At 43.5% G+C, this 12,308-nt stretch overlaps 1 protein-coding gene across 4 annotated transcripts in view; it reads right to left on the bottom strand.

The window, feature by feature from the left end:
* Positions 1-12,308, bottom strand: part of dpp6a (dipeptidyl-peptidase 6a) — a 106,661-nt gene that overhangs the window by 13,339 nt on the left and 81,014 nt on the right. For all 4 annotated transcript variants that reach the window (XM_053684253.1, XM_053684255.1, XM_053684251.1 and 1 more), the window contains 8 exons: positions 9,758-9,856; positions 6,148-6,242; positions 4,409-4,483; positions 4,051-4,103; positions 3,833-3,914; positions 2,649-2,769; positions 583-737; positions 264-361 (listed from right to left, as the gene is read on the bottom strand). In XM_053684253.1, the coding sequence (XP_053540228.1) occupies positions 264-361; positions 583-737; positions 2,649-2,769; positions 3,833-3,914; positions 4,051-4,103; positions 4,409-4,483; positions 6,148-6,242; positions 9,758-9,856 (778 nt within the window). The remainder of the gene's footprint in view (positions 1-263; positions 362-582; positions 738-2,648; positions 2,770-3,832; positions 3,915-4,050; positions 4,104-4,408; positions 4,484-6,147; positions 6,243-9,757; positions 9,857-12,308) is intronic.

Raw genomic sequence — 12,308 nt, 5'->3', positions numbered from 1 at the left:
CTGTTCCATTACTTTTGCTCATCTAAAAATTGGGTGGTCTGATACAAAGGTGGCATGTTTTAAGTCGTTTAACTTTTGCTTTCAAACCCAAATGTCTTCAATGTATCGCGAAAACAATAGAATCGGTCTTGTTGTTCCAATACTTTCAGAGGGGACCTTACGTACATATGTAAGTCAGTAAGTAAAGAAACTAAACAAACAAATAGATAAATAAATAAACAAACTGAAATTAAACAATGAGATTTGAGTTATTCTGGACTGACCGGATCCTGTGGTCGTCAGGTCTCTTCATCTGAATGGTGTGTAACGGGCCGTTCAGGTTCACCACATACAGAGAGATCACAGGGTTCTCCTCTCCGGCCTGTAGCCAACAACGTGTTCACAGCGTAACATCTACATTCAGTTACATTTCATTTTCATGTGATGAATTTTTGAATAATTGAAAACGGTAGTGTTCTTATTTAATACTGTATTCTAAAGTACAATAAATCCGGTTTTAGTGAAATAAAATAAGCTGTTGTGTGTATTTCAGTCTGACTGTCCCACTTTATATCTCTATATCCATGCCGGGCGGGGGCGTACTTTGGGGTAATGGTATGTTCGGCTCGTTGGGTACGGTGACCCTGTGAACATGGGCAGTTCCATTTTGGGCACCAGAGTGTCGTTGATGGAGGCGTACAGCAGACGAGTCCCGTCAGGAGACCACCAGTGAGCCACATGGGACTGGAAGATCATCTCTGTGAGGGAGAAAGAGATTCTCTCACATTAAACACACACACACACTGGGAGTCATTGAGTCCATATATGGAAATGTGTGTGTGGTTGAGTCTATATATGGAAATGTGTGTGTGGTTGAGTCCATATATGGAAATGTGTGTGTGGTTGAGTCTATATATGGAAATGTGTGTGTGGTTGAGTCTATATATGGAAATGTGTGTGTGGTTGAGTCTATATATGGAAATGTGTGTGTGGTTGAGTGTATATATGGAAATGTGTGTGTGGTTGAGTCTATATATGGAAATGTGTGTGTGGTTGAGTCTATATATGGAAATGTGTGTGTGGTTGAGTCTATATATGGAAATGTGTGTGTGGTTGAGTGTATATATGGAAATGTGTGTGTGGTTGAGTCTATATATGGAAATGTGTGTGTGGTTGAGTGTATATATGGAAATGTGTGTGTGGTTGAGTCTATATATGGAAATGTGTGTGTGGTTGAGTCTATATATGGAAATGTGTGTGTGGTTGAGTCTATATATGGAAATGTGTGTGTGGTTGAGTCTATATATGGAAATGTGTGTGTGGTTGAGTCTATATATGGAAATGTGTGTGTGGTTGAGTCTATATATGGAAATGTGTGTGTGGTTGAGTCTATATATGGAAATGTGTGTGTGGTTGAGTCTATATATGGAAATGTGTGTGTGGTTGAGTCTATATATGGAAATGTGTGTGTGGTTGAGTCTATATATGGAAATGTGTGTGTGGTTGAGTGTATATATGGAAATGTGTGTGTGGTTGAGTCTATATATGGAAATGTGTGTGTGGTTGAGTCTATATATGGAAATGTGTGTGTGGTTGAGTCTATATATGGAAATGTGTGTGTGGTTGAGTCTATATATGGAAATGTGTGTGTGGTTGAGTCTATATATGGAAATGTGTGTGTGGTTGAGTCTATATATGGAAATGTGTGTGTGGTTGAGTGTATATATGGAAATGTGTGTGTGGTTGAGTCTATATATGGAAATGTGTGTGTGGTTGAGTCTATATATGGAAATGTGTGTGTGGTTGAGTCTATATATGGAAATGTGTGTGTGGTTGAGTCTATATATGGAAATGTGTGTGTGGTTGAGTCTATATATGGAAATGTGTGTGTGGTTGAGTCTATATATGGAAATGTGTGTGTGGTTGAGTCTATATATGGAAATGTGTGTGTGGTTGAGTGTATATATGGAAATGTGTGTGTGGTTGAGTGTATATATGGAAATGTGTGTGTGGTTGAGTCTATATATGGAAATGTGTGTGTGGTTGAGTCTATATATGGAAATGTGTGTGTGGTTGAGTCTATATATGGAAATGTGTGTGTGGTTGAGTCTATATATGGAAATGTGTGTGTGGTTGAGTCTATATATGGAAATGTGTGTGTGGTTGAGTCTATATATGGAAATGTGTGTGTGGTTGAGTCTATATATGGAAATGTGTGTGTGGTTGAGTGTATATATGGAAATGTGTGTGTGGTTGAGTCTATATATGGAAATGTGTGTGTGGTTGAGTCCATATATGGAAATGTGTGTGTGGTTGAGTCTATATATGGAAATGTGTGTGTGGTTGAGTCTATATATGGAAATGTGTGTGTGGTTGAGTGTATATATGGAAATGTGTGTGTGGTTGAGTGTATATATGGAAATGTGTGTGTGGTTGAGTGTATATATGGAAATGTAGGCGTCAGTGAGTCCACATATAAGGAAATGTGGGTATAATTAAGTCCATAGATGGAAATGTTGGAGTCAGTAGTTTGTATATATGGAAATATGGGCATCATCAAGTCCACTGTATGGAAACGTGGGGGTTATTGAGTCCATGCAGTGTATGGAATGGGGGTGTGATACCAAGTGTGTATTGTGCACCGATGCTAAGTGTTAGCATTAGCTTACCCTCATACAGCCAATCACCAAGGCCGTTGAATATCACACCTTCTTTGCCAGTGGAAACCAGGCGGATGGTTCGGCTCTCGACGGTGGAGCGGTAGTAGATATTATTCTCAAATATAAAAATCTAAAATAACAGGACAGAGGAGAGGAATGACATTTTTGTGGAACAGTGTGTAGATTACTGGGTGTGTTACAGTCTGTTACAGTGTGTGTTACTGAGTGTTACAGTCTGTTACAGAGTGTGTTACTGAGTGTTACAGTCTGTTACAGAGTGTGTTACTGGGTGTGTTACAGTGTGTTACAGAGTGTGCTGCTGGGTGTGTTACAGTCTGTTACAGCGTGTGTTACTGAGTGTTACAGTCTGTTACAGAGTGTGTTGCTGGGTGTGTTACAGAGTGTTAGAGAGTGTGTTACAGTGTGTTAGAGAGTGTGTTACCGGGTGTGTTACAGAGTGTGTTAGAGAGTGTGTTACAGTGTATTACAGAGTGTGTTACTGGGTGTGTTACAGTGTGTTAGAGAGTGTGTTACAGTGTGTTACTGGGTGTGTTACAGTGTGTTAGAGAGTGTGTTACAGTGTGTTACTGGGTGTGTTACAGTGTGTTAGAGAGTGTGTTACAGTGTGTTACTGGGTGTGTTACAGTGTGTTAGAGAGTGTGTTACAGTGTGTTACTGGGTGTGTTACAGTGTGTTACAGTGTGTTACTGGGTGTGTTACAGTGTGTTAGAGAGTGTGTTACAGTGTGTTACTGGGTGTGTTACAGTGTGTTACTGGGTGTGTTACAGTGTGTTAGAGAGTGTGTTACTGGGTGTGTTAGAGCGTGTGTTACAGTGTGTTACTGGGTGTGTTACAGTGTGTTAGAGAGTGTGTTACAGTGTGTTACTGGGTGTGTTACAGTGTGTTAGAGAGTGTGTTACTGGGTGTGTTACAGTGTGTTAGAGAGTGTGTTACTGGGTGTGTTACAGTGTGTTAGAGAGTGTGTTACTGGGTGTGTTACAGTGTGTTACTGGGTGTGTTACAGTGTGTTAGAGAGTGTGTTACAGTGTGTTACTGGGTGCTACAGAGTGAAAGAGAATTTGCAAAGCGGTTTGATGGACCCATAAATAAACCTGGAATGTGTGAACCACTAGGGAAGGAGGTTTAACTGTACTCATGGTAGGAGTGAAGGATTATGGGAAATGTATAATTACCAGCTGCTGTCCTCGTGGTCCCCATCCTGCGTACTGAAGAGGAGCATTACGCACTTCTGGAGGAGTCAGAATCCATGTTTGCCTGTGAATAATACACACATTTTCCACTGTTTGTCCTTCACACGTCCGAGAATTTACCTCTAGGGTCTGTATCATATGTGCTACTCTCTCTCTCTGTGTGTGTGTGTGTGTGTGTGTGTGTGTGTGTGTGTACTTACGGAGTCTCCAAACTACAGATGATGTAGTAAGCAGTGAAAGAGTGACGATAAAGCTGCAGGAGAGAGAGCGAGAGAGAGAGAGAGAAAGAACACAAGAGAGAGAGAGAGAGAGAAAGAGAGAGAGAGAGAGAAAGAGAGAGCCCAAAGAGAGAAACAGAGAGAGAATGGGAGAGAGACAGAAAGAAGGACAGTGTGAACGTTAAAATCTCATTAAATACAATCAGAATTTTTACACATCATGAGTATATTTATGATTGTAATGTACTAAACTGTAAACACATCAGATGGAGTGCTGCAGTGTGTGTGTGTGTGTGTGTGTGTGTGTGTGTGTGTGTGTGTGTGTGTGTGTGTGTGTTACCGGCTCCACGTTGTAGGCCAGCAGAACATGCTTCAGGTCTGCAGAAAGCTCATACTTAATGGCCTTATACATTTCCTACAAAGTGGACAATAAGAAGAAATGAGAGCCTATAAATAAACATCATGGGCTTTCTATTTAACCCCGCCCACTAACGGACTAACCGAGAGTGTTAAGCGTAAAGTATTAAACTACATCCACTGACCAAGGGTACTAAACCCCACTCACTGATGGGGAGTATTAATGAAAGAGACTATTAAACCCTGCCCACAGATCAAGGGTATTAAACCCCGCCCACTGATCGAGTGTGTTAAACTCCATCCACTGATCGAGTGTATTAAACTCCACCCACTGATCGAGTGTATTAAACTCCACCCACTGATTGAGGGCATTAAACTCCATCCACTGATCTAGTGTATTAAACTCCGCCCACTTATCGAGTGTATTAAACTCCATCCACTGATCGAGTGTATTAAACTCCGCCCACTTATCGAGTGTATTAAACTCCATCCACTGATCTAGTGTATTAAACTCCGCCCACTTATCGAGTGTATTAAACTCCATCCACTGATCGAGTGTATTAAACTCCGCCCACTTATCGAGTGTATTAAACTCCATCCACTGATCTAGTGTATTAAACTCCGCCCACTTATCGAGTGTATTAAACTCCATCCACTGATCGAGTGTATTAAACTCCACCCACTGATCGAGTGTATTAAACTCCACCCACTGATTGAGGGTATTAAACTCCACCCACAGATCAAGGGTATTAAACCCCGCAAACTGATCGAGTGTATTAAACTCCATCCACTGATCTAGTGTATTAAACTCCACCCACTGATTGAGGGCATTAAATTCCACCCACTGATCTAGTGTATTAAACTCCACTCACTGATTGAGGGCATTAAACTCCACCCACTGATTGAGTGTATTAAACTCCACCCACTTATCGAGTGTATTAAACTCCATCCACTGATTGAGGGTATTAAACTCCATCCACTGATCTAGTGTATTAAACTCCACCCACTGATTCAGGGTATTAAACCCCGCAAACTGATCGAGTGTATTAAATTCCATCCACTGATCGAGTGTATTAAACTCCACTCACTGATTGAGGGCATTAAACTCCACCCACTGATTGAGTGTATTAAACTCCACCCACTGATCCAGTGTATTAAACTCCACCCACTGATTGAGGGTATTAAACTCCACCCACTGATCGAGTGTAATAAACTCCACCCACTGATCGAGGGTATTAAACTCCACCCACTGATTGAGGGTATTAAACTCCACCCACTGATTGAGGGTATTAAACTCCACCCACTGATTGAGGGTATTAAACTCCACCCACTGATTGAGGGTATTAAACTCCACCCACTGATAGAGGGTATTAAACTCCACCCACTGATAGAGGGTATTAAACTCCACCCACTGATAGAGGGTATTAAATCCCAACCACAAACTAACGATAATAAACCCTATCTATCTACTGCCCTAGAGAATTAAACCCTGCCCACAAATCAAAGATGTTGAACCCTACCTACCCTACTGATCAAGAGTATTAAACCCCACTCGCTGATCAAGGGTTTAAAGTCCACCAACTGATAGAGTTTATCGCTTATATAATTTATAGTGTGTGTGTGTGTGTGTGTGTGTGTGTGTGTGTGTGCGCGTGTTTATTGTGTGATTCCTGTTTAAAGCTGTCACACAATCGGAGGACAAATACAGAAATAGAGACTCACAAACTTCCTGTTGGACACCAGCAGTGTGCTCTTGTTCGTCTCCGCGTTGAACTTCAGCACATCACCTTCACGAGTGCGATAGAGAATCTCCTCACCTACACACAGAGGCATATCAAATTCGAAACACCCATACACACAGGGGTGCGTTCTGCTCACTGAGCTCATCTCTGATGCTCTGCTTTGGTTAACGCTTTCCTAAACTACCCACAATGCTCTTCCACTACCTGCTGATAGCGATCCTATCCTTCGCTTCAACTCCACCTAAAGAGAGCGATGATGCAGCGGCGCTTTAGTTCTTCAGTCTGTCCTGCTCTCTCACCTCCTCGTCTGTACACTGTTTGAGTTCGCCCCAGCAACTGGTTGCTTTTTACGAAAGATGGCTCAGGCCCTAGCATATAAATCCTGATGTGAGTATAGTCAGGGATGTAGTGGTTTCATTTACAAACTGATCTGGATAATCTGATCACTAATGAGGTGATCATGGAGTCGTTTGTTTGCAGTCACACCGGAGCAGCAGAGCGAGTGATGAGAACCGAAGTCCATTACTGACACAGAGAGCAGGTGATGGACAAAATCTCACGGTAAAGAGACATGACCTTTTATCCAATGACACATATTAGTCCCTTTAGTCAGCGTGAAATTGATACTTTTTGGTTTGGTTTGTTTTCACACGACACATAATTAACCCGAAAAGAAAAACGAAGCATTCTGAGGTGCGTGAAGAGCTTAAAAAGTCATTTATTCGTTGCTCTGACATGTGGTGATGGGGAAAGAAACATCAACAGAGCTTTACAGAGTGTGTGTAAACATCATGGAAATCACCAGGAATCATACAGCATGGAGAACACACAGCATGTCCGCGCCAAATAAATGATTCAATAACTATATAAACATTTTAAAACATTATATAAACATTTGTTCACTGGTCTAAATCTCCAGAACACAGTGTTCCTGCAGCACTACAGCTCTGTCCTCTGTCTCTGTCCAGCACTACAGCTCTGTCCTCTGTCTCTGTCCAGCACTACAGCTCTGTCCTCTGTCTCTGTCCAGCACTACAGCTCTGTCCTCTGTCTCTGTCCAGCACTACAGCTCTGTCCTCTGTCTCTGTCCAGCACCACAGCTCTGTCCTCTGTCTCTGTCCAGCACCACAGCTCTGTCCTCTGTCTCTGTCCAGCACTACAGCTCTGTCCTCTGTCTCTGTCCAGCACTACAGCTCTGTCCTCTGTCTCTGTCCAGCACTACAGCTCTGTCCTCTGTCTCTGTCCAGCACTGCAGTTCTGTCCTCTGTCTCTTTCCAGCACTACAGCTCTGTCCTCTGTCTCTTTCCAGCACTACAGCTCTGTCCTCTGTCTCTGTCCAGCACTACAGCTCTGTCCTCTGTCTCTGTCCAGCACTACAGCTCTGTCCTCTGTCTCTTTCCAGCACTACAGCTCTGTCCTCTGTCTCTGTCCAGCACTATAGCTCTGTCCTCTGTCTCTGTCCAGCACTACTGCTCTGTCCTCTGTCTCTGTCCAGCACTACAGCTCTGTCCTCTGTCTCTGTCCAGCACTGCAGTTCTGTCCTCTGTCTCTTTCCAGCACTACAGCTCTGTCCTCTGTCTCTGTCCAGCACTACAGCTCTGTCCTCTGTCTCTGTCCAGCACTATAGCTCTGTCCTCTGTCTCTGTCCAGCACTATAGCTCTGTCCTCTGTCTCTGTCCAGCACTACAGCTCTGTCCTCTGTCTCTTTCCAGCACTACAGCTCTGTCCTCTGTCTCTGTCCAGCACTATAGCTCTGTCCTCTGTCTCTGTCCAGCACTACTGCTCTGTCCTCTGTCTCTGTCCAGCACTACAGCTCTGTCCTCTGTCTCTTTCCAGCACTACAGCTCTGTCCTCTGTCTCTGTCCAGCACTACAGCTCTGTCCTCTGTCTCTGTCCAGCACCACAGCTCTGTCCTCTGTCTCTGTCCAGCACTACAGCTCTGTCCTCTGTCTCTGTCCAGCACTACAGCTCTGTCCTCTGTCTCTGTCCAGCACTACAGCTCTGTCCTCTGTCTCTGTCCAGCACTGCAGTTCTGTCCTCTGTCTCTTTCCAGCACTACAGCTCTGTCCTCTGTCTCTTTCCAGCACTACAGCTCTGTCCTCTGTCTCTGTCCAGCACTACAGCTCTGTCCTCTGTCTCTGTCCAGCACTACAGCTCTGTCCTCTGTCTCTTTCCAGCACTACAGCTCTGTCCTCTGTCTCTGTCCAGCACTACAGCTCTGTCCTCTGTCTCTGTCCAGCACTGCAGTTCTGTCCTCTGTCTCTTTCCAGCACTACAGCTCTGTCCTCTGTCTCTTTCCAGCACTACAGCTCTGTCCTCTGTCTCTGTCCAGCACTACAGCTCTGTCCTCTGTCTCTGTCCAGCACTACAGTTCTGTCCTCTGTCTCTTTCCAGCACTACAGCTCTGTCCTCTGTCTCTTTCCAGCACTACAGCTCTGTCCTCTGTCTCTGTCCAGCACTACAGCTCTGTCCTCTGTCTCTGTCCAGCACTACAGCTCTGTCCTCTGTCTCTGTCCAGCACTACAGCTCTGTCCTCTGTCTCTGTCCAGCACTGCAGTTCTGTCCTCTGTCTCTTTCCAGCACTACAGCTCTGTCCTCTGTCTCTTTCCAGCACTACAGCTCTGTCCTCTGTCTCTGTCCAGCACTACAGCTCTGTCCTCTGTCTCTGTCCAGCACTACAGCTCTGTCCTCTGTCTCTTTCCAGCACTACAGCTCTGTCCTCTGTCTCTGTCCAGCACTATAGCTCTGTCCTCTGTCTCTGTCCAGCACTACTGCTCTGTCCTCTGTCTCTGTCCAGCACTACAGCTCTGTCCTCTGTCTCTGTCCAGCACTGCAGTTCTGTCCTCTGTCTCTTTCCAGCACTACAGCTCTGTCCTCTGTCTCTGTCCAGCACTACAGCTCTGTCCTCTGTCTCTGTCCAGCACTATAGCTCTGTCCTCTGTCTCTGTCCAGCACTATAGCTCTGTCCTCTGTCTCTGTCCAGCACTACAGCTCTGTCCTCTGTCTCTTTCCAGCACTACAGCTCTGTCCTCTGTCTCTGTCCAGCACTATAGCTCTGTCCTCTGTCTCTGTCCAGCACTACTGCTCTGTCCTCTGTCTCTGTCCAGCACTGCAGCTCTGCTCAGTTTCGCAGATCAAATCTACAAAAACAAGGCAGGTATGACTCACTTCCTGGTGTTAAGTCAATTCAGACTAATCACTGCATAAGTGAAAGCAACATAAAAGGATTGAGTGAGTTTTTTTCTCTCGTGTCTCAGGGCGCCGTCATGTCTGTGTTACCTTCCTACCTTATGTTGTCATAGATACTCTTGTCCCCGATTGCACTCTGAGCACAACGTACATCTTCTTAAACATTACAGGAAAAGAGCATACCTAACAGTCTTTCTTTATCTCTCTCTCTCTCTCTCTGTCTGTCTACACGTTACCCCTGCGATACCAGTGATCCTGAATCCTTCTGCCCTCCGGACCTGCCTGATCCATCCTGATACCCTACTCATGCCTCACCTAAAAATCACGCACTGCTGCTGAAGATGGCCCTGCATGGCCAGCCTGCAGATCAGCACAGAGCTTAAAAGAAAATGACGGCTCACCGCTGATCCATTTAGCCTCAGGGTCGTGAACTCTGAAGTCCTTCCTGAAAATGTCCTCCAGTGTCACTTTCCCCTTCAAGGCCAGATTGTCATCTTCACCTGGCACAGGACAGAAAGAATAATAAATAATTTACTAATGTATAACCCATCGTTTATATCAGGGGTTCAGCAAATATTAATCTTCATGAAGTCCTCATTCGCAACTTGATGCATTTTACATTACAGTGAAGTACTAGGGTCAGGTTTCGACTTTAAAAAAAAACGTTGCTAATTGACAGATAAAAGCAGATGTTCCTTTATCCGCTCGCTTTTTAGATGTGGAATCGTGGTGCCGCGAGCTCAGTGCTCAGCGCCCCACCTACTGGTCAAAAATGAGAACTGCAACAAGCTCTAATAGAGGCCCATTGGGGAACGAATCACGCTGCCCCATGATCGGGGGAGGAGCAGCACACGGGACGCTTAATGAGAGGGTTTTCGAGGACTAGTCTCAAATTCTTCTTGTTTTTATGTCTAATAATCTGAATGAAATCTAATAGAATGGCCCCAAAAAGACAAAGCCTAGGTGCAGGTAGTGTGTCTATGATATACAGAACCATTTCTGTTGTTAGAGATATTGTGAAAATTGGGAAAAGGGAGCGGATAATGTCCATACGTCAGAAATACACGCGAAACACTTCCGTTTCCCTTCATGGAAAGGCTGAGGATAAGAACAAAACATCTGCAGTTTTTCTGATGCCCAGAATTTCAGGTCTTATGTGTGGTTTTTGAGATGTAGTTGGAATGGTAATTTTGTTAAAACCTGGCAACCCTGGTTAATAAAGATGAACAACGTCTAAAACGGCGCAAAAATCGAACTGCTAGACTGTATGCTGGATGACTGTGTGTTGTCGATTCTAAATTGCCTATAACTATTGTGACCAACAATTCGCCAGATAGTATAAGCGCTTACGGTATAATTAAAGTGTGATAGTCTCTCAGCTTCATTTTGTTAACGTCATCCTGCATCACCAAAAATCTACGGACACGAGTCGGATTAACTACGGACAAAGACGACTAGTTGACTACTTTCTTAAACGACTGTTCGACTAGTACATATGAACAGACATGCGACGCCTTGAAAGGTCAGAACACAAGCAGAATAAATCCATTCACATCATCCAAACAAACTAGAAGACTTGGGACTGGCTGTAATACAAAAAGTGTCCCTCATGAGTAATAAGAGATCATCGAGTGCGCTGGAGGTTCGTGTGCCGTGTGCAGCTGAGCTCTCATTCTATCCCTGAAAAAAGGAGCACACGGTGACCTTGTGTTCGTACGAATGCCTCGTTATTTCATTAGCAAATAAACGGCGTGTGAGCCGAGAAAGATAAAACGCCGCTGTCGCGTTTCAGCGTGAGCGCTGGTGTGAGAATGCAGTTAGTAATATTTAATCGTTAAGACAAGACACTACAGGTAGAATCGATGATTTTTGGTCACGTCAATAATATTTACGATAGTGCATTTAGAAAGGTTATCTATAACATGTCTTCTTTTAAAACCGTATTAGTATAAAATGTAAAACTCAACCGGGGGAAAAAAGAAATCTCTATTTCACTGTTTTTGTTTTTATCCACACGCGAACAGCGCATTATCTGAAACGTCGTAAACTTTGAAGAAGAAGCTCTGCCCACTTCATAATCATGCCAGGTTGTACAGTATACCCCGAAAAGCTTGTTTCCTGAAATATATTCAGTCCCCTCCGAAAGTATTGGAACAGCAAGGCAGATTCTATTGTTTTCAGCTTTCATTTCCTCATATTTACATCTAGATGCCACCTTTTGTTTGAACCCACTTGTTTTTCAAGTGATCAAAAATATTGGAACATGTAACTGATTGGTGTTTCTTGCTGTCCAGGGGTGCTCTGTTACATCGATTGTTTAAAGAATGAATAGCTCTGAATGTCTACTCTTAGTTTCACCTGTGAAGACTGAACTTGTTAAAAAGGATAAACCAACATGAAGACCAGATAACTGTCTATGGGAGAAAAGCCGTCCGTTTTGAGCCAGTGGGAAAAAGTGGAAGGTTTTAGACTGGCCAAGTCAATCACCAGACCTTAACCCAGTTGAGCAGCATTTCACAAAAGCCTGGAAAAGCAACACAAAAGAAGAATGCAACAGTTATATTTAGCCAAGTGTGCAACCAAATATTCAGTGTCAATTACTTTCATTTACTTCCTATACTTTTTTAGCTCAGCTAAAAATTGGGTGCCATGTTGTATGTTGTATGCTGTTCAACATATCCAGATGTAAATATCAGGAAACGAAAGCTGAAATTCCGATCTGTCGTCTCGTATTCATATTTTCCCCTCAAATCCAAACGTATAGTGAATACAATAGAATCGGCCTTGCTGTTCCAATACTTTCGGAGTGGACTTGTGTAAGTTATGATGTCATTATGATATGAATGTCAGTTTTCTTTAAAAACCTCATAAACCACACTACAGTCATAACATTATGCCACATTGTATTTTTAAAAGCGTTCTTCCTCTAAATTTGTTTTATTTCTTATCCAA

This window comes from Ictalurus punctatus, chromosome 1 (assembly GCF_001660625.3).
Source record: "Ictalurus punctatus breed USDA103 chromosome 1, Coco_2.0, whole genome shotgun sequence".
Taxonomy (NCBI): Eukaryota; Metazoa; Chordata; class Actinopteri; order Siluriformes; family Ictaluridae; genus Ictalurus; species Ictalurus punctatus.
This window is presented reverse-complemented; position numbering and strand designations above follow the sequence as displayed.